General features: G+C 40.7%; 1 protein-coding gene and 1 long non-coding RNA gene across 4 annotated transcripts in view; one reads left to right on the forward strand and one right to left on the reverse strand.

Annotated features, from left to right (window-relative positions):
* UMAD1 (UBAP1-MVB12-associated (UMA) domain containing 1) overlaps window positions 1–25,023 on the forward strand; it is a 254,032-nt gene that overhangs the window by 160,863 nt on the left and 68,146 nt on the right. For 2 of the 3 annotated variants that reach the window (XM_019959741.2, XM_070787174.1), the window contains one exon: window positions 20,280–20,353. In XM_019959741.2, coding sequence (XP_019815300.1) covers window positions 20,280–20,353 — 74 coding nt within the window. Of the gene's footprint in view, window positions 1–10,646; window positions 10,751–20,279; window positions 20,354–25,023 lie in introns of all 3 variants that reach the window. The other variant, XM_019959742.2, reaches the window with a different exon arrangement.
* LOC139182600 (uncharacterized) overlaps window positions 20,351–25,023 on the reverse strand; it is a 175,973-nt gene continuing 171,300 nt past the window's right edge. Inside the window, exon 3 of the long non-coding RNA XR_011566104.1 lies at window positions 20,351–20,565. This is a non-coding gene — a long non-coding RNA (uncharacterized lncRNA). The remainder of the gene's footprint in view (window positions 20,566–25,023) is intronic.

Below are 25,023 nucleotides of genomic sequence, written 5' to 3' on the forward strand. Positions count from 1 at the left end.
GAGAAGCCCTAGGGCCATTAATCATCATTTCTTAAGACTGTATCTACCAGATTTCTCTGCCATAAACTGCTCATTCTCCCTTTAAAATCAGTATTTGGGAATCGAATCCACCTGTGATGCGGGAGACTGGGCTCGATCCCTGGGTTGGAAAGATGCCCTGGAGGAGGTCATGGCACCCCACTCCAGTATTCTTGCCTGGAGAATCTCCATGGACAGAGGAGCCTGGCGGGCTACAGTCCATGGAGTTGCAAAGATTCAGGCATGACTAAGCATAGCACGGCATTTTGAGATTATGTAATATACTTTTCCTTATCAACCACCCAAACTTAGATAGCTTTAGCATCTATCTGTGTTTTTTGGCTGAATTATTAGGATAGTAGTTGCCAAATGGTGATTTTTCTAATTCCTTCACTCCTTCTCCATTCATCAGTTGGCATTCCAGTACAAAGCAAAGCATCCTCCTCTCTTTATGTATTCATTCTTTTTTTATATATTAGTGTGAGTTCATGGATTTTGTAAATGATTTTATTATTTACGGATATTTTAATGGATTATAATCTATTAGTGTCACTTATTTTGCTGCTTGAAATGTCCTAGTTTTGGCCCGTGGGAGCCCCTACAGATTGTCCTCCTCATTCTTTGAGTGCTTTATGTCACAGTGAGATGGTCTAGGCCTATCTTCAACACCCTGAACGAGGCCATGCTGCCACGGCCTCCCCTATATCCTCCTTTCCTCACTTGCTCTGTATCTTCTTGCCGCCTCTTCCTTTCTGGGACTCAGTTACTTCGGAAGACAGAGAAAAAGGAAGAAAGACCCAGGTAGTTAGTAAGCTAGATGACTGACTTAAAAATCTGCCCTTAGAAATTTGGGAATAAAAAGACAAGCTCACCCATCTTGTAAGGAAACAGATATTTGGATAGCCATAAGTGATGGCTAAGCCCCAAATAATGTATTTATTTTGATTTTAGAATGTGTCTTAGTCCATTGCACCTGCTATGACAAATTATCAGAGACTCACTAGCTAACGAATGTGCGTACGTGCTGACACTTGAGTTGTGTCTGACTCTTTGTGACCCCATGGACTGTAGCCCACCAGGCTCCTCTGTCCATGGCATTCTCCAGGCAAGAGTACTGGAGTGAGCTGCCATCTTCCCGACCCAGGAATCTAACTGGGGTGTCCTGCATTGCAGGCAGATTCTTTTCCAACAGAGCCACAGTGTTGTTCTCTTCTACTGGTATTTGAATATGAGTGAGTCTGGTTATGGTTTTGAGAACTCATGGCCTAAATCTAAGTGCTCCAGCTCTTTATCCCACTCCTACATACTGTCTCCCAGTCTGAGAAACAACATCTTATGCACGCTATTTGCTGTCATCTTAGACTCAGTCTTAACAACAACAACAAAATATTCTCTATGCACTTCTTGGTTGGTAGGTGCATGGTCTACAGATCAGTCAGCACTGTGCAGAGAGTCAGCGTTTAGCATTTTTCCCTTAGTAAGCTGCGTGGGGAGAGTCACCTGATCTTTCCTTAGATAGAGGCTCTCTGTCTGTTGCCGCCGGGCTCGGTTGCAGGGGCCTGGCCCTCAGTAGGTTGATGTGCTTTCTTTCACGGTGAAGAGGGGGAATCTGGGAGCTGCAGGAGGAAGGTTTGCTTCATGAGGTCTGAAGGTGGTTAAAGCGATAAGTGGAGAGGAGGATAAATTTGATTGAGACAGGTTGATTTGAATGAAGCAACTATTCTTAGAAAACTTACCATAATGGAACTGGTTGCTTAATATGTACATCTTTTCTATCCTCATCCTTTAAGCCTTAGGAAAAATGTTATAGATGTTCTAATTAGGCTTGGAAGGAAAGTTATGACCAACCTAGATAGCATATTGAAAAGCAGAGACATTACTTTGCCAACAAAGGTCCATCTAGTCAAGGCTATGTTTTTTCCAGTGGTCATGTATGGATGTGAGAGTTGACTGTGAAGAAAGCTGAGTGCTGAAGAATTGATGCTTTTGAACTGTGGTGTTGGAGAAGACTCTTGAGAGTCCCTTGGACTGCAAGGAGATCCAACTAGTCCATTCTGAAGGAGATCAGCCCTGGGATTTCTTTGGAAGGAATGATGCTAAAGCTGAAACTCCAGTACTTTGGCCACCTCATGTGAAGAGTTGACTCATTGGAAAAGACTCTGATGCTGGGAGGGATTGGGGGCAGGAGGAGAAGGGGACGACAGAGGATGAGATGGCTGGATGGCATCACTGACTCGATGGACATGAGTCTGAGTGAACTCCGGGAGATGGTGATGGACAGGTAGGCCTGGCGTGCTGCTATTCATGGGGTCACAGAGAGTCAGACACAACTGAGCGACTGAACTGAACTGAACTGAATTAGGCACATGTCTAGATGAATTCTAATTTCACTGAGCCAGTCCCTAGGAGACTACTGAATTTATTTGAAATTGCTGTGTCATGAAGTATATAATAGGGATTTAAGCAACAAATTCTAATTTCAAAAATATCGAATTCATGAGGCGGAGCAATACTGTGGAATTCAGTGGTAATAAATTAGTAATTTTAAGTACATAAGCATTATACAGTTTTCATAACTTTAAGTGATAAGAGAGAAATTTTTGAAAAAAATCACAAATGTTAGTACATATTTCTAATGTTTCTATGTTTTTTAAAGGAGGCATTTAAAATTTGCCAAATACATGTTAGTAGTAAACTTAGAAATGCAGCATTAAATTCAATAAAATAAATAAAAATACTTTGTCAGAATTCCTTTGGAATCTTAGCCATGTCTTCTGTTTCATGCAGTTACCTCAAACTCACTGTAACGACAGAGAACCCAGTGAGATCTCTTCTCTGATTTCAGAGTCACTGTTGCCTCTTTGGCATTTTTCATCTACCCTTAACAACCTTCTGGGAAGTGTTTCTAAGTATCTTACAGCTGGTCTACCCTGACCTTCCTTATTGCTGAAATCCTGTCCAAACTTGATGACAGACCTGTGATTATTGATCTCTCCCAAAGCCTTTTTGTCCAGACTCTGCCCTCCACTCACTTCTAAGTGCCCTTAATAAACGTATTTCCTTTTACCAGTCAGAGTGCCTCCTCTTTAGCTTTCTTTGTTTATCCCATCATTTCATCAGGAACTCATGTTTCTGAGACTGTGTGTGACCCTCCTCATGACAAGGCTGTAATATATCAAACAGTTATTTCATCAGGGTCTACCCGGTGTATTCTGGGTGCCGTCTACTGTAGTAGGTTCTGGAAATACTGTGGTGAAGAAACACACCCTTGTCCTGGTGGAGCTGACAGACTAGTGGGAACAAAAGCTATTAAACGAGTGAGTGCAATTCACTGAATGATTGTGAACGTGGAGCGCACTTTGGAGGATGGGCATGAATGGGAGCGTGTGATGGGGGCGTGGGCTCTCCTGGGTCTGGAGGGCTGAGATGTGAGGAGGGAGTACATGTCAGCTGGTGGGGTCTAGGTTGAGGAGCACTGCAGGCCAAGAGTGCTCCTCCATCTATCATCACTTTTCACCTTGTCATCAAGTAAATTCTCATACTTCAACCATGTGACTCACTCCTTCTAACCAGGGGACTTCTTCCTAATGCGTTTCTGCCCTTTCGGCTTTCTGATTTGTGTGCTCTGTCTGTCTTGGAGCTCCGGAGGTCAGTGTCCCCTCGTTGTTAGTTGAGGACCTACCAGTAGTGGGCTCCCCAAGTCTGATTTGTCCACTGACTCCTACCCTCTTAGTCTCTTCTTCTTTTTCTTCCCTTAATCTCTCATATTTGGAGAGATTTCTGTGGGAAAGAAATTCAAGCCACTAGTTGGGGACGATACAATTAATTTATTGATAGTGATCTCTTCCAGCAAACCTTGATTTCATTGTCAGCCACCTCCTCTCCCCATCCTAGTGACATTAAGGCTTAGGGGCTTGAAAACTCTCTCTTCCTAAGAGGACGTTTAGGTGTTTTGTATTAGATAATTAAAAGATAGGAATATTAGCTCTGAAATTCTACATGATCTATAAAAGTGTGCTTTATTTATCTAGTACTTTATATTGTAGATTCCTTGGTTATGACCAGCAATTGAGATGTTTTTAAAGTATAGCATGTTGATACTCAGTATTACTAACACTGTTGTTACCTTGTTACCTGGTAACGTTTATACAAACAAGTATGTGGATGTACATCTACAAAAACATCATAACAACATTACTGTACTAGTACCGAGTGGCCAAAATGTGTTCTGATGTTATTATTAATTAATGCAATGCATTGTAACTCTGCAGTTGGGCAAACTATGTCTTTTTTTTATTAAACTTTTTATTTTGTATTATAGTATGGCTAGTTAACAATTTTGTGACAAATTGAGATGTTTTTAAAGTATAGCATGTTGATACTCAGTATTACTAACACTGTTGTTACCTTGTTACCTGGTAACGTTTATACAAACAAGTATGTGGATGTACATCTACAAAAACATCATAACAACATTACTGTACTAGTACCGAGTGGCCAAAATGTGTTCTGATGTTATTATTAATTAATGCAATGCATTGTAACTCTGCAGTTGGGCAAACTATGTCTTTTTTTTATTAAACTTTTTATTTTGTATTATAGTATGGCTAGTTAACAATTTTGTGACAGATTCAGGTGGAAAGTAAAGGGACTGGATCATACATATACACATGTCCGTCCTCCTCCAAACTCCTCACCCATCCAGGCTGCCATATAACACTGAGCAACAGTACTGAGCAGCTGTGCTGTACAGCAGGTCCCTGTTGGTTATCTACTTTAGTTTTTAATTAAGTTTATTTATTTTTAATGGAAGGATAATTACTTCACAGTATTGTGTTGGTTTCTGCCGAACATCAACATGAATCAGTCATATTCTTATGTCCCCTCCCTCTGGGACCTCCCTCCCCATTCCGCCCCTCTACGTGTTACTGAGCCCTGTTTGAGTTCCTTGAGTTATACAGCAGATGCCCATTGGCTGTCCATTTTCCATAATGTATGTTTCCATGTTATTCTCCATATATCCCACCCTCTCCTTCCTCCCCCCACGTCCATAAGTCTGTTCTCTGTCTCCCTTGCTGCTAAGTCGCTTCAGTTGTGTCCGACTCTGTGCGACCCCATAGACAGCAGCCCACCAGGCTCCCCTGTCCCTGGGACTCTCCAGGCAAGAACACTGGAGTGGGTTGCCATTTCCTTCTATGCTGTCTCCCTTGCTGCCCTGCAAATAGGTTCATCAGTACTGTCTTCCTACATTCCATATGTATACCTTAGTACATGACTAACTCACTTCACTCTGTATAATAGCTCTAGGTTCATCCACCTCATTAGTACTGATTCAAACGCATTCCTTTTTATGGCTGAGTATTATTCCATTGTGTGCGTGTGCACAACTTCTTTATCCATTCATCTTTATCCATTCATCTGTCTGTGGACATCTCAGTTGCTTCCATGTCCTTGCTATTGTAAATAGTTCTGCAATGAACATTGGGGTACATATGTCTTTTTCAATTTTGGTTTCCTCAACATATGCATTGGAGAAGGAAATGGCAACCCACTCCAGTGTTCTTGCCTGGAGAATCCCAGGGATGGGGGAGCCTGGTGGGCTGCCGTCTCTGGGGTCACACAGAGTCGGACACGACTGAAGCGACTTAGCAGCAGCAGCAGCAGCAACATATGTGCCTAGGAGTGGGATTGCTGAGGCATATGATGTTTTTATTCCTAGTTTTTTAGGGAATCTCCATACCGTCTTCCATAATGGCTGTATCAATTTACATTCCCACCAACAGTGCAAGAGGGTTCCCTTTTCTCCACACCCTCTCCAGCATTTATTGTTTGTAGATTTTTTGATGGTGGCCATTCTGACTGGTGTGAGGTGATACCTCATTGTACTTTTGATTTGCATTTCTCTAATAATGAGTGATGTTGAGCATCTTTTCATGTGTTTATTACACTTGTATGTCTTCTTTGGAGAAATGTCTGTTTAGGTCTTTTGCCCACCTTTTGATTGGATTGTGTTTCTGGTGTTGATTTGTATGAGTTGCTTATATATGTTTGAAATTAATTCTTTGCCAGTTGTTTCATTTGCTGTTATTTTCTTCCATTCTGAGGGTTGTCTTGTCACCTTGCTTATAGTTTCCTTTGCTGTGCTAAAGGTTTTTAAGTTTAATTAGGTCCCACTTGTTTATTTTTGTTTTTATTTCCATTACTGTAGGAGGTGGGTTATAGAGGATCTTCTGTGATTTATGTCATAGAGTGTTCTGCCTATGTTTTCCTCTCAGAGTTTTATAGTTTCAGGTCTTACATTTAGCTCTTTAATCCATTTGAGTTTATCTTTGTGTGGGGAGTTGGGAAGTGTTCTAATTTCTTTCTTTTACACATAGCTGTCCAGTTTTCTCAGCAGCACTTACTAAAGAGACTACACTATACCATTGTATATTCTTGCCTCCTTTGTCAAATATAAGGTACTGATAGGTGCATGGGTATATCTCTGGGCTTTCTGTCTTGTTCCATTGGTCTATATTTCTGTTTTTGTGCCAGTACTGTCTTGATGACTGTAGCTTTGCAGTGTAGTCCGAAGTCAGAAAGATTGATTCCTCCATTTTCATCCTTCTTCCTCACGATTGTTTTGGCTATTTGGGATCTTTTGTGTTTCCATATGAATTGTGAGTTTTTTTTGTTCTAATTCTGTGAAAAATGCCATTGGTAGTTTGGTAGGGGTCACACTGAATCTGTAGATTACATTTGGTAGTATCGTCATTTTCATAATATTGATTCTTCCCACCCAGGAACATGGGATACCTCTCCATCTGTCTCTGTTGTCTTCGATTTCTTTCATTGGTGTCTTATAGTTTTCCCTGTACAGCTCTTTTGTCTCCTTAGGTAGGTTTATTCCTAGGTATTTTACTCTTTTGTTGCAATGGTAAATGGGATTGATTCCTTAATTTCTCTTTCTGATATTTCATTGTTGGTGTATAGGAATGCAAGTGATTTCTGTGTATTGATTTTGTATCCTGCAATTTTGCTAAATTCACTGATTAGCTCTAGCAACTTTCTGATAGTGTTTTTTAGGTTTTCTATGTATAGTATCATGTTGGCTGCAAACAGTAAGAGTTTTACTTCTTCTTTTCTCATCTGGATTCCTTTTATTTCTTTTTCTTCTCTGATTGGGCAAACTATTTCTTATAGCTTGGCCCTTTAATTGAGTCATAAACAATCCTGTAACAGAAAGAAAACACACATTTTGCTTCACTTGATTTTTTTCCTTTTTTTCTTTATATACATATTTAAATAACAGCATGAACATAGAATAAATACCAATTATAGCATTTGTATGTAAACACTTATTGTGCTATGCTTAGTCGCTCAGTCGTGTCTGACTCCTTGGGACCCCGTGGACTGTAGCCTGCCAGGCTCCTCTGTCCATGGGGATTCTCCAGGCAAGAATAGTGGAGTGGGTTGCCATGCCCTCGGGATCTTCCCAACCCAGGGATCGAATCCGGGTCTCCTGAATTGCAGGTGGATTCTTTGCCATCTGAGCCACCAGGAAAACACTTATTAGGACAAAGCTAAAATAAGTTGTAAAGTACAGTATTGATCAGCGATAGACTCACCTTTAACTTCTACCATGTTATTCTAAATAGATAATAACACATCTTAAATTTTTATATTTAATTGTAGTAAAGTACCTGTAAGTTTTACCATCCTAACCAGTTTTACATGTATAGTTCCCTTAAGTACATTCACAAATTTGTAAATCAGTCTCTAGAACTCTTATATTGCAAAACTCAAGGTCTCTACCTACCAATCAAACAACAGCTTTCCGTTTCCTCCTTCCTCCAGCCCCTGGCAACCACCATTCTGCTTTCTATCTCTATGAATTTGACCATTCTAGGCATCACATATAGGAGTGATCATACAGCATGTATCTTTTCATGACTGACATTTTACTTGGCACTACGTCTTCCGGATTTATCCGTGTCATAGCATATGTCAGAATTTTCTTCCTTGAATGGCTGAATAATACTCCCTTGTATGTATATACCATACTTTGTTTATCCATTCATCTGTTGACGGATAGTTGGGCTTCTTCAGCTTTTTGACTCTTGTGAATCATGCTGCTGTGAACATGGACATGCAAATATTTCTTCAAGACCTTCCCTGCTTTTAGTTCTTTTGGGAATGTTTTGGGCTGTGACTTAGAGCTATGCACAGAGCTATGTACGTACTCTCTAAACATTTAAACAATATGGGTGGGAAGGAGAAATGAAGGCGTGGACAGTCACTCCCAAAATCAGGCAGATGATACTCTGTCAGCGTCTCAGAGTATTGTTTGTGAGTCAGCTCTAGTAGAGTCTCCTAGAATGCTAGCTAAAAATTTAGACTCTTTGGCTGTTCATTGAACTGAGCAAGTCTGCATCTCCCATGAGACTCGGGAATTTGTACCCCGGTGATTGTCACACACTGTGATGTGAGATGCAATGCCCCACCGGGGCATGTGGGAGATGTCGAGCATTTGAAGGTCCTGCTCTCTGCTGCTCTTAGCCCCTGCTTTCCCTTAGGGCACGTTTGTCCCAGGCTCGCCCATGATACACTCTCTTTTCCATCCTGTCTGTATGTTATAGTCCAATTAGAAGTTCCATAAGTAGAAGAGGATGCCCAGGCCCGAGTTTACAATCCTAAACTTTGATCACCTCCCAGGTGGGCTCCTCTTCCTCAGAAGGCTAATTGGTGATTCACTGTGGCTCTTTACCTGCTTCTAGTTAGTAGACGGGTGTACCAGTTAGGACTTTCTCCCTCAGACCTTGTGGTGTTGAATTTTACCTGAGTTCCTAAAGGGGCCAATGGCACCCCACTCCAGTACTCTTGCCTGGAAAATCCCGTGGATGGAGGAGCCTGGTAGGCTGTGGTCCATGGGGTTGCTAAGAGTCAGATACGACTGAGCGACTTCACTTTCACTTTTCACTTTCTTGCATTGGAGGAGGAAATAGCAACCCACTCCAATGTTCTTGCCTGGAGAGTCCCATGGACAGAGGAGCCTGGTGGGCTGCCGTCTATGGGGTCACACAGAGTCGGACACTACTGAAGCAACTTAGCAGTAGCAGCAAAGGGGCCAAACCACTTGTCTTATATGAGCATTTTTTTTTTAATGTATTTATTTTTAATTGAAGGATAATTGCTTTACAATACGTTGTTGGTTTCTGGCATACATTAGGATGAATCAGCCATGGCTATACATATGTCCCCTCCCTCTTTATATGAACATTAAAATTATTTTTAATTTCTTGGCTGTGCTGAATCTTCATTGCTGTGCAAGCTTTTCTCTAGTTGTGGTGAGCGGGGGCTACTCTCTAGCTGTGGGTTTCTCGTTGCAGTGGCTTTTCCTATTGCAGAGCTTGGGCTCTAGGCACATAGGCTTCCTGTAGTTGTAGCTCTCAGACTCTGGAGCACAGGCTAAGTAGTTGGGGCACACGGGCTTAGTTGCTCCGTGTTACATGGGATCTTCCCTGACCAGGGATCAAACCCATATCTCCTGCAGTGGCAGGCTGATACTTTACCACTAAGCCACCAGGGGAGCCCCCATATGAACATTTTAAACGTGACATGCAGTGATCCTCAGGACAGCAGTGTCACATGCTCATATTGTATAATCACATGAGAAGTGTGACGTCTTCAATAAAGCAGGCCCAGCTTCTTTTGCATTTTGTAATCAAACTCCCGTTCTTCATCTGGGATAACGTCACACCACCTCATCATATTCGTCACACGTGGCTTTGCTTCTAAGTTGTGATCTGTGGTTTGCAAGTGATTCATTTTTAATATCAACTTTTCTTGAAATAATTTTGGTATATTTTCAGAAATACTCTCTTCTTTTAAAAGTAATGATGCTGACAAAATATATACTTTATTTTTAGTGAAAGGAGCTGAGGGAGAAAGAAAGCCCTAATATGAAGCTTGCTCTGGTTATGACTGGCCACTTTTCCCACAGTGTGCCTTGAATGAAATTTCTATTCCTTAATTGATTTGATATTCCCATAATTTTCAGTTTGGGGCTAATTTCTACAACCAGTTTTGCGATTACATTTTGTTGGCTGAAAAATCTCCTCTTGGATGCAAACAGATCGAAGGCGGGAGGAGAAGGGGACAACAGAGCATGAGATGGTTGGATGGCATCACCGACTCAATGGACATGAGTTTGAGTAAACTCCGGTAGTTGGTGATGGACTGGGAGGCCTAGCGTGCTGCAGTCATGGGGTTGCAAAGAGTCAGACATGACTGAGCGACTGAACTGAGGATGTAAATGCTCTGAGGGCAGGGATGGTATCGCTGTAGTTCACATGGTACCCAGAGTGATATGTGGCACATAATAGATTGTTGTTGTGTTCAGTCACTAAGTCATGTCCAACTCTTTGCCATGGACTGTAGCCTGCCAGACTCCTCTGTCCTCCACTCTGCTGGAGTTTGCTCAGATTCATGTCCACTGAGTCAGTGATGCTATCTAACATAATAGATATTCAGCAAATATTTATTGAATGAATGAAACAACATGAAGCTGATTGTCGTATGTTTCATGTACTGCTTTTATTGTTTCTGCTGGAAATTTTCTTTGCACTCTTCTCTTATACTACTTACAGGGAGACCTGGATTAGATCCCTGGGTTGGGAAGATCTCCTGGAGAACGATATGGCAACCCACTCCAGTAATCTTGCCTGGAAAATCCCATGAATGGATGACTCTGGTAGGCTACAGTCCATTGGATTGCAAAGAGTTGCACACGACTGAGCAGCTTTACTTCTTACACTACAACTCTTTGGTCCCTATCAGAACTCGGTTTCAAGACACTGACGGCTTACTTACCTAATACCTCTGATTGGACCAATGGATGCTGTAGGTGGAAACACACATTTGATCTCATGGTATCCCTTATTTCTATGTGGAAAACTGACTGAGCAGAACTTCTGATCCAAGCCAGTAACTCTACAAGTTTATTCTGTTGGTTGGAAAGGAGACCAGACGTTGAGCGTGAGTGACTTGGTGCCAGTGATCTCTGCCTCGGTTGCATTATTGGTGATGGATCAGTGCCATCCTTTTTCCCCAACAGCAGGCAGCACATTTGAGTCTTTGTTTCAGGATACCAGATAAACTGGTAGAGTGAGCCTGTTTTGTTTTGTTTTGTTTTCTGTTAATAGATTTCTGTTTCAAGCCCTACACATTGACAATCCTCCTTATATCAGTCCTGTTTGTTTTCAGCAGGCCCTGTAGACCTGTTGTCAGCGGCCTGCTCAGGGCTAACCTTTGTGTAGCAGGTTCTTTCAGCAGCATTTTGGGATCCAGGGTCAGGAATGATGAGCCGCCCAACATATTCTTGCAGGGTATAAATTTACTCTGATTTAGGAAAGCTATAAAAAAAAAAAAAAAACCCACCTTTGAAGGCATATTTGTATAGCGTGATACAATATTCTACAAATGTACAAGTACAAAATTACTTTGGCCTTTTGAGTGTCTAGTCTTCCAGTCTAAAAAAATGCCTGGGCTTATGTGTTTAACATGGTGTTAAATACTTAATTGATGTTTTGGGTTGCTTGAAATCTTCCAGAGAAATTTTTACCTATAGCTACATAGTAACAAGACTCAGAACTAAAGAAATCTGGAATCGCAGGTTGAATTAATTAAGAGCAGGCCAGGAGGACTGATCGAGTCTGACTTCTGTTGGATTTTTGGGTATTCTTACTTCCTTGAATAGATGTCCTTAAGTGTCCGGCGTGACCCTCAGCTTGCAGTGCAGTAAGCAAAATTTTAGCTGTATGATTTTAATAGCAGTCATAAATTAAAATCTGTTATGTTGCCTAAAAGTTGTATGAAATATGTGTTAAAATTAAGATTCACACTGTGTGTGTGAGTGCATGCTCCATTGCTTAGTTGCGTCTGACCCTTTGTGACCCCATGGACTGTAGCCTGCCTGGTTCCTCTGTCCATGGAATTTGCCAGACAGTCGTATTGGAGCGGGTTGCCATTTCCTTCTTTGGGGGATCTTCCTAACCCAGGGATCGTACCCCAGTCTCCTGCATTAGCAGGTGGATTCTTTACCACCCAGAGTCACACTAATATCTTATAAAATGCATTGCGTGTTCTTCTGAACCCTTAATTTTAATTTTTATCCATATTTTAACAGTCATTTATAATTCTTTTCAGGGGCTCTTTGTGTGTGCGTAGGATTATCTTTGAACTATCCCCCTCTCACATACAGTTGAATGAACAGTGTTAACTTCATTTATCAGAACGACGCCAGTGTGTTAGTTGTAAGCATCCTTAGCTAATTTGGGTGTCATAATCTTGGTATGCTCATTTAATGTGTTCTTGGTACCATTTTCATTTGCTTTTCTTTAATTCCTCGCTGGCTTGAACCTTTCCCTCCGTGTGTTTGCTGACTGCGGTCCTCTCCCCATGGCTTAGGTGTTCTTATTCTTGGCTTCTCGTGGGGTCACTGTTGTCGTCAAGAGTCCTGGCCTGACAGCAGCAGGCTCCTGGGCAAGGCACAGCTTTGGCAATTAGTCCTTCTGCTTTCTCTCTGTCCTTCCTTTCTTCATTATAGTGGAAACAGGGAGTGTGTGGACAATATTCTCAAAAGTGGAAAAGAAAACAGAACAGAACTGGAGGAGACTTAAATATAATGTGTATGAAACGGAGTTGGATAACTTGTCTTGAGGAGTAATGAGAAGCTGCGTGGTGTTACGTGAGGACTTGGCACTGTCAGCAGACTTGGATTCCACCACCAGGTCTGCCGTCCTTAAATGGATATTACAAAGGGACCTCACCACACTGCATGGGGCACTAAATGCGTTTACAGGAGAGCGGTTCTTTGACCTCTGCTGTGCTGAAGATCATGGCAACAGCTATTCACCACGTTTGTCTTTGCCCCAGCTGCTCTCCCTTCTTCCTCTCTGCCATTAGTGTTTAGCATGTTTTCTCATTTAATCTGTGTGTGCACATGCAGTCACTCAGTTGTGTCTGACTCTTTGCAGCCCCATGGACTGTAGCCTGCCAGGCTCTCTTGTCTATGAAATTCTCCAAGCAATAATACTGGAGTGGGTTACCATGCCCTCCTCCAGGAGACCTTCCCCACTCAGGGATCGAAACCTTGCATCTCCTGAATTGGTGGACAGATTCTTTACCACTGCTGCTGCTAAGTCACTTCAGTTGTGTCCGACCCTGTGCGACCCCATATATGGCAGCCCACCAGGCTCCCCCGTCCCTGGGATTCTCCAGGCAAGAACACTGGAGTGGGTTGCCATTTCCTTCTCCAATGCATGCAAGTGAAAAGTGAAAGGGAAGTCGCTCAGTTGTGTCTGACTCTTGGCGACCCCATGGACTGCAGCCCACCAGGCTCCTCTGTCCATGGGATTTTCCAGGCAAGAGTACTGGAGTGGGGTGCCATCGCCTTCTCCACTAATGCCACCATAATAGCCTTATTATGTGTCATGATTCCCATTTTTCAGATGAAGAAATTGAGGCTCTGAGAAATTCAGTAATGTGCCCAAGGTCGTGGATTTGGCAAAGGCATTGGGTTGAGTTCTGTCAGTTTCAAAGCCATTCGGTTGCCACCGTGCCAGGCCTCCTTGGGTAATGAGTGTGTGACTGAGGAATGAAAAGGAGTTAATGGAGAGGCCATTCCACTGTTCTTTCCACTACTTCACTCTGTGAATGACTAATAAGCAAACACTCCCACAGGGTATTTGCATTTTAAAGGAGGAGCTCATTAACCCTAATGAATCTCTAATTGGTAGAATTGTGAGGGGGATGTTTCTGAGCACTGGGACTTTCTCCTGTGTCTTCAAGGTGTCTGGCTATCCTTTTCTCCTCAGTAGACGATCAGCTATTCTGGAATCAGAATCATGCAGTAGAATGCAGTCACAATCTGCTAGTCTGCCCCAAATGCAACTGAATGAATTAACAGGGAGTTGTAAAAAGAATCATCTAAAGGAAAAGAAGTGTGAGTTAACATTGTATAAAATGAATGCTCAGGAACTAAATAACAAATTTGACAATGTGGAGGATTTTAAAAGTCAGTAAAAAATATTTCATATTCATTTTCACTTCAGAAATGTTATAGTAGCATTTTCTGTAGTGTGACACTCTGCAAGATTTTAATAGAGTGAATAAAGCGGTTTTCTAGTCAAAAACATGGTGAAAATTTCTTTTTAGTTTCTTTACTGAATTTTTCAGAGCCTTTACTATGTCAGAGTACGTTGAAAATCAACCAGAAGGGAATGCATTCGGTAGGTTTTTCCTCATACTTTTGATCAGAGAGCTATTTTTTCCATGGGAACCCCTTGAAACTAGTGTTTTGAAGACTGCATTCTCAGATATGAAGCTCTAGATAATTCCTCTCTAATAAAAGGAAAGAAAGAAAACACGTTTCTGTGTTCACAGTTGTTCATCTGTAGGCAGGCTCCAGTGCTTTCCACACCAGGCCATCCCCTGTCCTGTTGGATTCTAGGGTGTTCCAGTAATAACACCCTCCTTACCCAGATAAGATCTGGACAGTTTAGTTAAAAAAATAAAGACAGATGAAGAACAGATTCTCATTTTTATTGCCTATCGAGCTGGTGTTGAAGAACGTGGCTTCTGTCAAGAAGCAAATGGGTTTCCTGTTCTGAACCCCATTAGGTTGACCTCCACCCTGTTAAGAGTGTGCTGGGCTGGGGCAGCCCTGCTCCAGTGGGAGGGCCCCTGGGCAGGGTCAGAGCAGAGGGGAATGAGCAGCAGCAGGAGAGCCGGGAGGGGAGTAGAACAAGAAGAACCCCGTTAGCTTTGCCCTCCCACATCACCAGCCCAGTGACAAGAATGGAGGGAGAGACTGGGGGGAGGTTAGTAACTAGGGTTTCCTCCACATTGAAGGAGGCCTAAAGAGTGAGAGTACTCCCGACTCACCCACCACCCCCTCCCCAAAAGAGATCTCCTCTGGGGGACCCAGAGAGGCATTCAGGTTTCCCTGGCATCACTGGCAGCGTCTCCTCTTTCCTTTTCCCTTGTGCCTGGTGCTCATTCTTCATCACATCTCTCCTCTCCCTCCACCCAGGTCACCCAGTAGAATGAGATCATGAAGACATGCTCATCACCAGCCCTTTCTCATCTTATATAGCATAATTCAGCTTTTTTTCCTAGAAGAGGTAGGCTCTAAAATAGAGATCTGGAAACTGCAGCCTGACTCAACCCACTTTTGTAAGTAAAATTTCATTGAAACACAGCTCCACTCAGCAGTTTATATATCTGTGGCTGTTCCCAGCTACAATGGTAGACTGGAGAAGTTTTGACAGAGAAGCCTAAAATATTTCCTGTCTAGCCTCACTAGACTAAAATACACATGAAATTTCACTTCAGTCCTTTAAGTTCTGAAAGAGCTTCGTTAATATGCGTGAAGCCTTTCTCCTTTAAATTGCCCAGGCTCCTCTGTCCATGGAATTATCCAGACAAGAATACTGGAGTGGGTAGCCATTCTCTTCTCCAAGGGCATCTTCCTGACTCAGGGATCAAACCTGGGTCTCTTGCATTGTAGGTGGATGCTTAAACGTCTGAGCCATCAGTGAAGCCCACACAGTAAAGTCGGGGAGGAGGGAAATTGGGATAAGAATCAATTGTGGTATTATAAATAAGACTTTATGAAATGTTAATACTATGAGTTTTTTTCTTTTTTTTAATTGAAGTATAGTTGCTTTACGGTATTGTGCCTGTCTCTGCTGTACAGAAAAGTGACTCAGTTATATACATATACACATTCTGTTTCAATATTCATTTCCATTATGGTTTATCCCAGGAGATTGGATACAGTTCCCTGTGCTATACAGTAGGACCTTGGCATTTATCCATTCTCCATGTAATAGTTTGAGTCTGTTTTTGTTGTCTTTTTCCTTTTAAATAGCTGAGTTGCAAATGAAAGTTTTGAATCTATGGGTGCATGCTCACTCAGTCAGTCATGTCTGACTCTGCCATCCTAGGAACCCGCTAGGCTCCTTTCTCTGTCCATGGTATTTTCCAGGCAAGAATACTGGAGTGGGTTGCTGTTTCCTTTTCCAAGGGAACTTCCTGATCCAGGGATCAAACCTGCATCTCCTACATTGGCATATAGATTCTTTACCACTGAGCCACCTGGGAAGTCCTATTGAATCTATACAGCACATAAATTAGAACTAACTCATGTCTGAAAACTGAAGCATCATTTCACATTCATCACATGCATTTTTATTTTTATTCTTGAAGTGTTTTACATTCATATGGGTTATTACAAGTTAGAGAAACTAATTGAATTTTTACTGTGATAAAATAATTCTTCAGTGAGAGGAAAATGGTTCTGTTTCACTGTGACCTGTTCTTGTCTGTTTGCTGTTTGTATAGTTTTCATTTTGTGCCTTTGTTTGTAGAGAATAACCTTGCAGGTTGCATTTTTCCCGATAATCAGTTATTGTCTTGAGTCATCACCAAATATGGCATTTCAGGAAATGGTGATGGTACAGTTGCTTCCAGGCAGATGTGTTGTGTGGTGTCAAGAGCACTGGCTGACAGCCTTTCTGGTTATTCAGGCAGCAGGGAGGTTGGGACTTGCCTGCTGGCCCAGTGGTTAAGAATCCACCCCACAGTGCAGGGAACGTGGGTTCAGTCCCGGACTCCGGGAGCTGAGATTCCATGTACCCCAGACTAAGCCCACGCACCACAACCAGTGAGCCTACACTCTGCAACAAGAGAAGCCACTGCAAAGAGAAGCCCACGCAGCACGACTGGAGAGTAGCCCCTGCCCGCCACAGCTAGAGAAGAGCCCCACACTGCGATGAAGACCCAGAGCAGCCAAAACTGCACACATACATACATAAAAAGTTTGGTACAGATACTTGTCTTGAAATCAGAAATTGGCAAAGGAAGCATAGACTTGAATGATTTCACCCAAGTACAGTGTTTGTATGGCTAGGGGATGGCCCTATACTCATTTTAAAAGATTAAAAAAAAAACCTTAGAGTAAATGCCGTTTCATATTGGATGACACATACTTTCTTCTAAACCTCAGGCATGTGAGTTATTAAACACCTGACTCAGTGTACAGGGACTTGCATGACCTTGGCTGCATATGCTGCTGGGGTCTCAGTGGTCTCATTCCCTTTACCCAAGCAAACTAAACAACTTGTGGATTGGTTTTGCCATCCATGAACTGGGGGTTGATTTGCTCATCCCTAACTTTCAGAGAGAAGGTGGATTTCTGAGAATAAGACTCTTCCCGATGTGCAAATAAATGGTCAGTTTAGATAGTAACTTTTAAAAAATCAGTCAAAATTAGTAATAAAAGTAAGTTGACATAATTTTTCACTTAATGACTATTAACTTTATTATCCTATAGATGTAGTTTAAGTTCCTAATGCTTTTGTTTCAACATGATTTTTAAAAAATCATTAACTTTTTAAAATCTAACAAGTTATGCCCCAATTACCAACCACTGGTAACAATATATCAGAATGGTATTTAATAAATTTGCTTTTTAAGTTTCACAAATATGTTTTAGAGGAAAAAGACTAATTATATGCTCAAATAAAGCTTTTATTACATACTAGTTAGTATTGTCATGGGCTTCCCAGGTGGCTTAGTGGTAAAAAATCTGCCTGTCAATGAAGGAGATGTGGGTTTGATCCCTGAGTCAGGAGAATTTCCTGGAGGAGGAAACGGAAACCCAGTCTGGTATTCACAAACAGAGGAGCCTGGCGGGCTATATAATTCATGGGGTTGCAGAGTTGGACCTGACTGTGTGACTAAGCACACATGCACAGTATTATCACAGTTTTATAGGCTAGAAACTATAGACAGAAGTTCACTAATTTACTCAGCTAGTATTCATGAAACACCTACCATATGCTGGGTTCTGACCAACAGTATGAATGCCATACTTAGCTGAGAAAACAGCTTGTAGGCTGGAATATGCATGACGTGCTTGGATTTTAAACATTTAGTGGTTTACTTTATCTTATGTCAATAAACTACCAACTTAATTCTTGCTTAATAGTTTTAGAATTTAACAGAATTTTATTTAATTCTTTAAAATTTTACAGGGCTCTTTCTTGATTATAGCCATTGGTAAACTTTTGTGTTCCACTGTGGAAAAATTAAACCCAGCCCAGACTTAGATACTTCGTTGCCTCCAGTGAAGACTGTGACCTTCCCCGCATTAACAAATTCCTAACCTTTAGTGTCAGCCAAGTCATCGTGTGTGGATTTTGTAATCTTCCCTCTTGTGGACATTCCTGGGCTGGCCTAACTTTATGGGAAGAACAGATTGCTAGATTAACTTCTCATTGTGCTTTTAACAAGTAGATTAATGGTTTCTTTACCTACCATGTGTTAATCACAGATGATTAGTGTTAGTCAATAAATTAACATAGACTATTAATACATTAAATTATGCAAGTACTGACCTAACTGTATTTCTGTCTGTCCTGTGTCCTTAGAGGCAGCCTAGTCACCAGCTTGGTTTAGTAATATAACCCACCCAGGCACCACCTTTAGGAATTAGGCTATTAACTGAACGCTCATTTATGAATTTGTTCATTGTTCTTTCCTGTTGTAAAAATGGTTTGACATATGGTTAATTATTACATACAAACATACATACTCTGAGGCAGATCTACAGAGACACAAATAAACACTTATAAAGAGTAAAACTTCTTAAAAGACACATTTAGAGGACAGTTATTCATGTTAGAAAGATGTCTAATGTTTGAAAGTAATTTGCTTTATCTATTTAAGTTACAGGAGAAGGCAATGGCACCCCACTCCAGTACTCTTGCCTGGAAAATCCCATGGACGGAGGAGCCTGGTAGGCTGCAGTCCATGGGGTTGCTAGAGTCGGACATGACTGAGCGACTTCCCTTTCACTTTTCCCTTTCATGCATTGGAGAAGGAAATGGCAACCCACTCCAGTGTTCTTGCCTGGAGAATCCCAGGGACGGGGGAGCCTGGTGGGCTGCCATCTATGGGGTCGCACAGAGTTGGACACGACTGAAGTGACTTAGCAGCAGTAGCAGCATTTAAGTTATAAGGTTTCCTAGTTTATTTGAAATATAACTTTATTTACAAAATATAAATTCACTTGATTTTTCCAAAGTAAACCTGTATAAAGCAGGATACATTTCTGGTTCAAATTGTATGTCTCTGTATTTATGATTTTTGTGACCTCTATAAAATTACTATTCTTAAATATTAACTGTTTACTCTGCAGTGTGAACATACAACAGCAGAAAATACTTCATTTTGTTTTGGTACATCAAACAAAATTTTATTTAAATCTCATTTTCTGTGTTATTTGAAAATTTTTCATTCTGTATTTAATTATAATAAAGATATCCCGTGTTCTTCTATTAAAATTAGTCCTTCAGTGAAAATCCTGAGTTTTCAGTGAAAATTTTCAGTAAAAACTTATAGGTAAAAATACCCGTTTACCTATAATTTCTTTATTTTAAATTTCTTTTTAATTGGAGGAGTATCGTGTTGATGTCTGCTGTACAACACGATGAACCAGCCGTAAGTGTACGTACACCCGCTTCCTCCCAGGCCTCCCTCCACCCCGTCCGAGCCCTCTAGGTCAGCACAGAGCAGCAGGTTGGGCTGCCTGTGTTACACGTGGTGTCATACATATCGCAGTGCTCCTCTCAGTTTATCCCCGCTCTGCTTCTCCCGCTGTGCCCACAAGCCCATTCTCTCTGTCTGTGTCTCTATTCCTGCCCCGCAAATAGGTTCATCTGTACCGTTTTTCTAGATTCCATATGTATGTGTTAATATACAGTATTTGTTTTTCTCTTTCTGACTTCCTATAACAGGCCTTTTTGTGGGTGAGTAATACTCCATTGTGTGCATATACCACAGCTTCTTTATCCATTCATCTGTTGATGGACAGCTGGGTTGCGTCCACGTCCTGGCTGTTGTAAATAGTGCTGCAGTGAATGTTGGGGTACACGTGTCTTTTTGAGTCACGGTTTTCTCAGGGTATATGCCCAGTAGTGGCGTTGCTGGGTCATGTGATGGTTTTATTCCTAGTACTGTTTAAGGAACCTCCATACTCTTCTCCACAGTAGCTGCCCCAATTTACATTCCACCGCAGTGCAAGAGGGTTCCTTTTTCTCCACACCCTCTCCAGTGTTCATTGTTTAGTAACAGAAGATATTTCAAATAAGTAGTAGACAGTTTGGCCTCAATGGCATGATAAAGTTTTGGTTTTTTTTTTGTTTGTCTAATAGGAGATACAGCGCATGAACAGAGAGTGGCAGCAAGAGGCAAAACCTCAGACGTAGAAGACAACCAGCCTTTGGAGGTAAGCGAAGCTCAGTGAGCCCTTTTGGGGTAAATCCAAACAAGTCACTGTGATAATAGAGTCCTCTGAGGATAAATAGTCACTTCATTCTGGCCATGCAGACAGGTGCCGACGTACCAGGAGAACAGGTGAGCTGCCAGAAATCAAGGCAGGTTGGGCGGCAGTGACTTCCCAAGTACTAAGCTTTTCCTAGTGCCGGAAGTGGAAACTTCCTGTTGGAAACAGAGGCATAGAACACCGAAGTTAAAACATTTGAATTATTTTTGTTGAGTGATTATTTTCTAATATGTTTGAGTAAATGGGTAATATATGAACCTATAGAGAAAGGTTTGAGAGTAACTTCTTCAGAACTGCCTTACATTAGCATTTCCACCACCACAGTGCACGCCTTGACATTGTTCAGTAAAAACGACTAGAGTTTTTATTCTTTTTCCACGTAAGAAAGTTATTTGCTTCTGAGTACTTGAGAGTGTAGTTCACTTCCTTTCATGGTCTGTGTGGAAACATGCTAACCTTATTGAATCACTGAAAGAATCATTTTTAAGACTGGGAGAATGGTAACTATTGGAGTGGAAGAGATATCCATGGATTTTGAAATGTTCTGCGTGGTGACACACCTCTACTTTTTGTAGAAAGGGTGTGTCCATATAACTGGAGTGAGGTCCGGGCACCTGGCCTCTTTGATTCATCACTGTATCCACAAAGCCAGGCACAGAAAAGGAGGTCAAAAGTATTTGTCAAATGAATGAATACAATCATGAGTTATAAGTAGAGCGCAATATTCATCTTAAAGGTTTTGGGGTTTAGATTTTCCACAGTGAGTAAATATTTTATAATCAAGAGAGAAACTTAAAAGCAGTTACTTGGGAAGTAAAATTGATGTAGAAAAAGAAAAGAGCCACATTTCCAATAAAACTGGCATTTGTTTTTTTCTATTAATGCATGCAAGTGGTATTCATTAAGCAATGACTGTGTTGAGTGCAGTGTGCAAGCGGCTGAGTATATAGTGGTGGAAAAAAAAGATACAAGGACAAAGAAAAATCTGCAGTATATGTGTTGCAGCATCTTGATCTCTTTACTCAGATATTTAGTGAATAGTGAACATAAGTAACATCTTCTTTTTAATTGGGGGTTAATCGAGTTAGTTTCTGTTGTACAGTGAAGTGAATCAGTTATGTGTATACATATATCCCCTCCCTTTCAGATCTCCCTTCTACCTTAGGTAGTAGCATCTTTGATAGGAAATAAAGGTTGATGTATTTGAGCTTTAGGAAAGAACCACCAAAATGGCTTAGAAATCATCCATGATTACTTCAGTTTTACTGCTTAGGTATGTATGTGATTCAGCGGAAATGTCTGCCGAACTCAATTATTTTTAAAAGTCAATTTATTGATAGGAAGAATTCCAAGATTAATTTTGAAGGAAAGAAGCTTTTGAGAATAGATCCTCTGAGATTTGAAACTAGCTCATTGGAACTACTTCACTTACAAGTTTCTAAACAGTTCGGCCTTTACTTGAGCAAAGAAGAACTATTGATCCCTGGCCCTGCCACCCCGAGGCTTCTCTCTGCTGAAGTTTTCCCCATCAGTGTTAAATAGCATCACCCTCTGAAGAGTGGTTTAGAATCATACCCCTGGGGTACCCCTGGCTCCTTTATTTCCCTCACTCTACATGCATTTCCACCAGTTAAATCCTGTTTCCTCCCCTTCCGCATACATCCAGACTCTAGCCACTTCTCAGTGTGGGCACTGCTAGAATCCTAAGCCACCAATTTCACCTGGACTCTCTGCCTCCATTCTTCCCCCTTAAGTCTGTTCTCTTCACAGCAGACAGAAATTGGATCAGATCACATCACTCCTTGACTTCAAGCCCACTGACCACCCACTGTGTGGACTCAGTTGCTCAGTTGTATCCAACTCTTTGCTACCCCTTGGACTGTAGCCCACAGGTGCCTCTGTCCATGGGGTTCTCCAGGCAAGAATACTGGAGTGGGCTGCCCTTTCCTACTCCAGAGGATTTTCCCAACCCAGGGATCAAACCCACATCTCTTGCATCTCTGAATTCACAGGTAGATTCTTTACCACTGGTGCCACCTGGAAAGCCCTAGGAGTTATCATAAATCTATTAATTTAGATTATTTTTGACATTCAATACATTAGCAGGATGAAGTATTATGATTTCAGTTGGGTTTTTGAAAGATATACATCTGATTAAAATGTAACTATTATAGCTAGCAAGAAAGATTCTCATTATTTTCCTTTTTAATGGCTATACAACAAATGTTGAAATATTGTTTATAATGAAAACATATTTGATCAGTTTGTATAGGTTCCCTAGAGCTTAAAAATAACACTCTTAGTTACCAAAATATACGTTGTTTTTCTAAGAACCCTTTGGAGAAGGTAGATTTTAGTGTCCCCAGATGAATTTTTCAGTGAATTCAAATAAACATGTAGATTGACTACTATTTTCAAGGAATTTGGTTGGACCTGGGGCAAAGAGGATATAAAGCTATGTAAGACTTCATGATTCTTACTTACATTCTCAATCTATTCATGAACATCAGACAACTTCACAAGTCATTATAATAAAAGGTGGAATAAACACATTTCTTAAACTCCATAACTACAAAGATAACTGAGATTTCAGTGGAGGAAGAAACATCATTAGTGAGAATCAAGAAAGGCTTCAGTATTAGGTGAGCTTTGAACTATGAAAAAAATTTTTTTTTACAATTTATGCAATTTTATATATTAATACAAATTCCTGTGAAATGAAATTCCTCATTAACATTTTAGACATACAGAAGCAAATCATGGATTGAAGCTACTTTCCACACATGGATTTCAATGACAGATTAAAAAAAAAAAAAAACGAATGGAACTTGGCCTATGCTATACTGTAGTTTTAATGGCAGTTACAATATTTTGTTAAGTAGTCTGTGTTATTTTCCCTTACACTTTATAGCCCAAGTATACTTCAAAAACTGTGTTGCCTCTCCAAGTACAGCTTTCCCACAGACATCATGGAAATTCTAGATGAAATATATTTGAAAAAAGGAGATCTGGTTTGGGCATCAAATAAGCTACATTTTACGGAGTTGGAGTAGGACTTATTTTAATGCACAGAAGATTCTATGAAAAGCAGCATGTTTATTTGTATTAAATAATATGTGGGATTTTTACTTCATGAAACTGAAAATAATGCAGCATTCATTCCAGGAAATCATACTTTCTCGAGTATGTTTGTCTCTTCTTTACCCCGCCTCTGTCAGTATTTTAGGTTTCTCTTACTGATGACTTTATTTACTACTGTTTGTGCTTTGGCTTTCCCCGAATATAATCCTAAAGTATCGTTCCCTAAAACAGGGTAACTTAAGGAGGCAGTGAACTACCTAGTTATCAAATGTGGTTCCCCAGGTTGCGCTTTTGCCTGCGTGTTAATCCCCGTTAGTAACTCTTCACAGAATTCACATGTTTCTCGTGTGTAGCATATAAGCTCCTGTAAACCCGTATTTGAGCTGATTAAAATCAAGTCATTAGACTGTAGTACTTGAGGAAAAAGTGATAATTTGGAACTAATTATCCAGTTGGAAGTTTATCTGCCTCCTTCTGCTCCTTCTCTTTTTTGTAGCTGCCTCTCTGGGTAAATTTTGGTGGTGAGTTGTAATGACATTACAACAACTTCCTGTTTTTTGCTGCTGTAGGAGCCAGGGTATTTACAGCTCAGGGGGATAAACCCACAGATTAATGGGGGAACTGGTTTTGAATTTTTGTCATGATTCACCTCTGCAAGGAATTAACAATATAAGTAAGTAATTAGTCATTCTTTTCTAATCTTCAGTTGTGGAAAGTGTTTCATATTATGAAAACTAGAACGATATTACTGATTTACTGCTGATTGTTTTTTGGTCTATAGGTATATTCTGAGAGCTGTGAATATAGAAATATCAGTTTTTTAAATAGAATTGCATCAATTTTGGTGACTATTAATTTTAAACAGTTTTAGCAGATACTTTTAGATTGCATTTGTTGAACTTAAATTTATTTGTACTACAAAAATAATTTTTTACTTTGCTTTTCTTATCCTCTTTATTTTATTGAAGTACATTTGACATACAATAGTATATTAGTTTCATGTGTACGACATAGTGCTTCAACATTTGTACACATTGCAAAATGATCAGCTCAATAAGTCCAGTTACCATCTGCCACTATACAAAGTTAGTCCAATATTATTGCCTGTACTCCCCATGCTATACCTTACATCCTCATGACTTATAACTGAAAGTCTGTATTTCTATAACTGCAATTTGCATTTCGTTTTGGTCTCCAAGACTGAGGAATATGTTTATTTATTTAGTTCACCAACCTAAAGATAACAAAATGCAAAACAAGCCAATAAAAAAGTCCCCACAAAACCACAGTTCCGTTCGTGTGTTTGTCTTGAGTGACAACTAATTCACATATGCATATGGAGACACATATAAAATAATAACTAACAGATGGTATAGCTGCAAAGTAGGATTTATAAAGATTATTATCAGCTGGTGGTACTGAGACACTGTGGTTATACTGACAGAAGACACAAAAATTGCTTATCATAATAAACTGTGACACTAATATCCCCCCAACTTCTGTTAACCAAAGTAGCTTACCGCATATTTAAT

This window comes from Bos indicus, chromosome 4, assembly GCF_029378745.1.
Source record: "Bos indicus isolate NIAB-ARS_2022 breed Sahiwal x Tharparkar chromosome 4, NIAB-ARS_B.indTharparkar_mat_pri_1.0, whole genome shotgun sequence".
Taxonomy (NCBI): Eukaryota; Metazoa; Chordata; class Mammalia; order Artiodactyla; family Bovidae; genus Bos; species Bos indicus.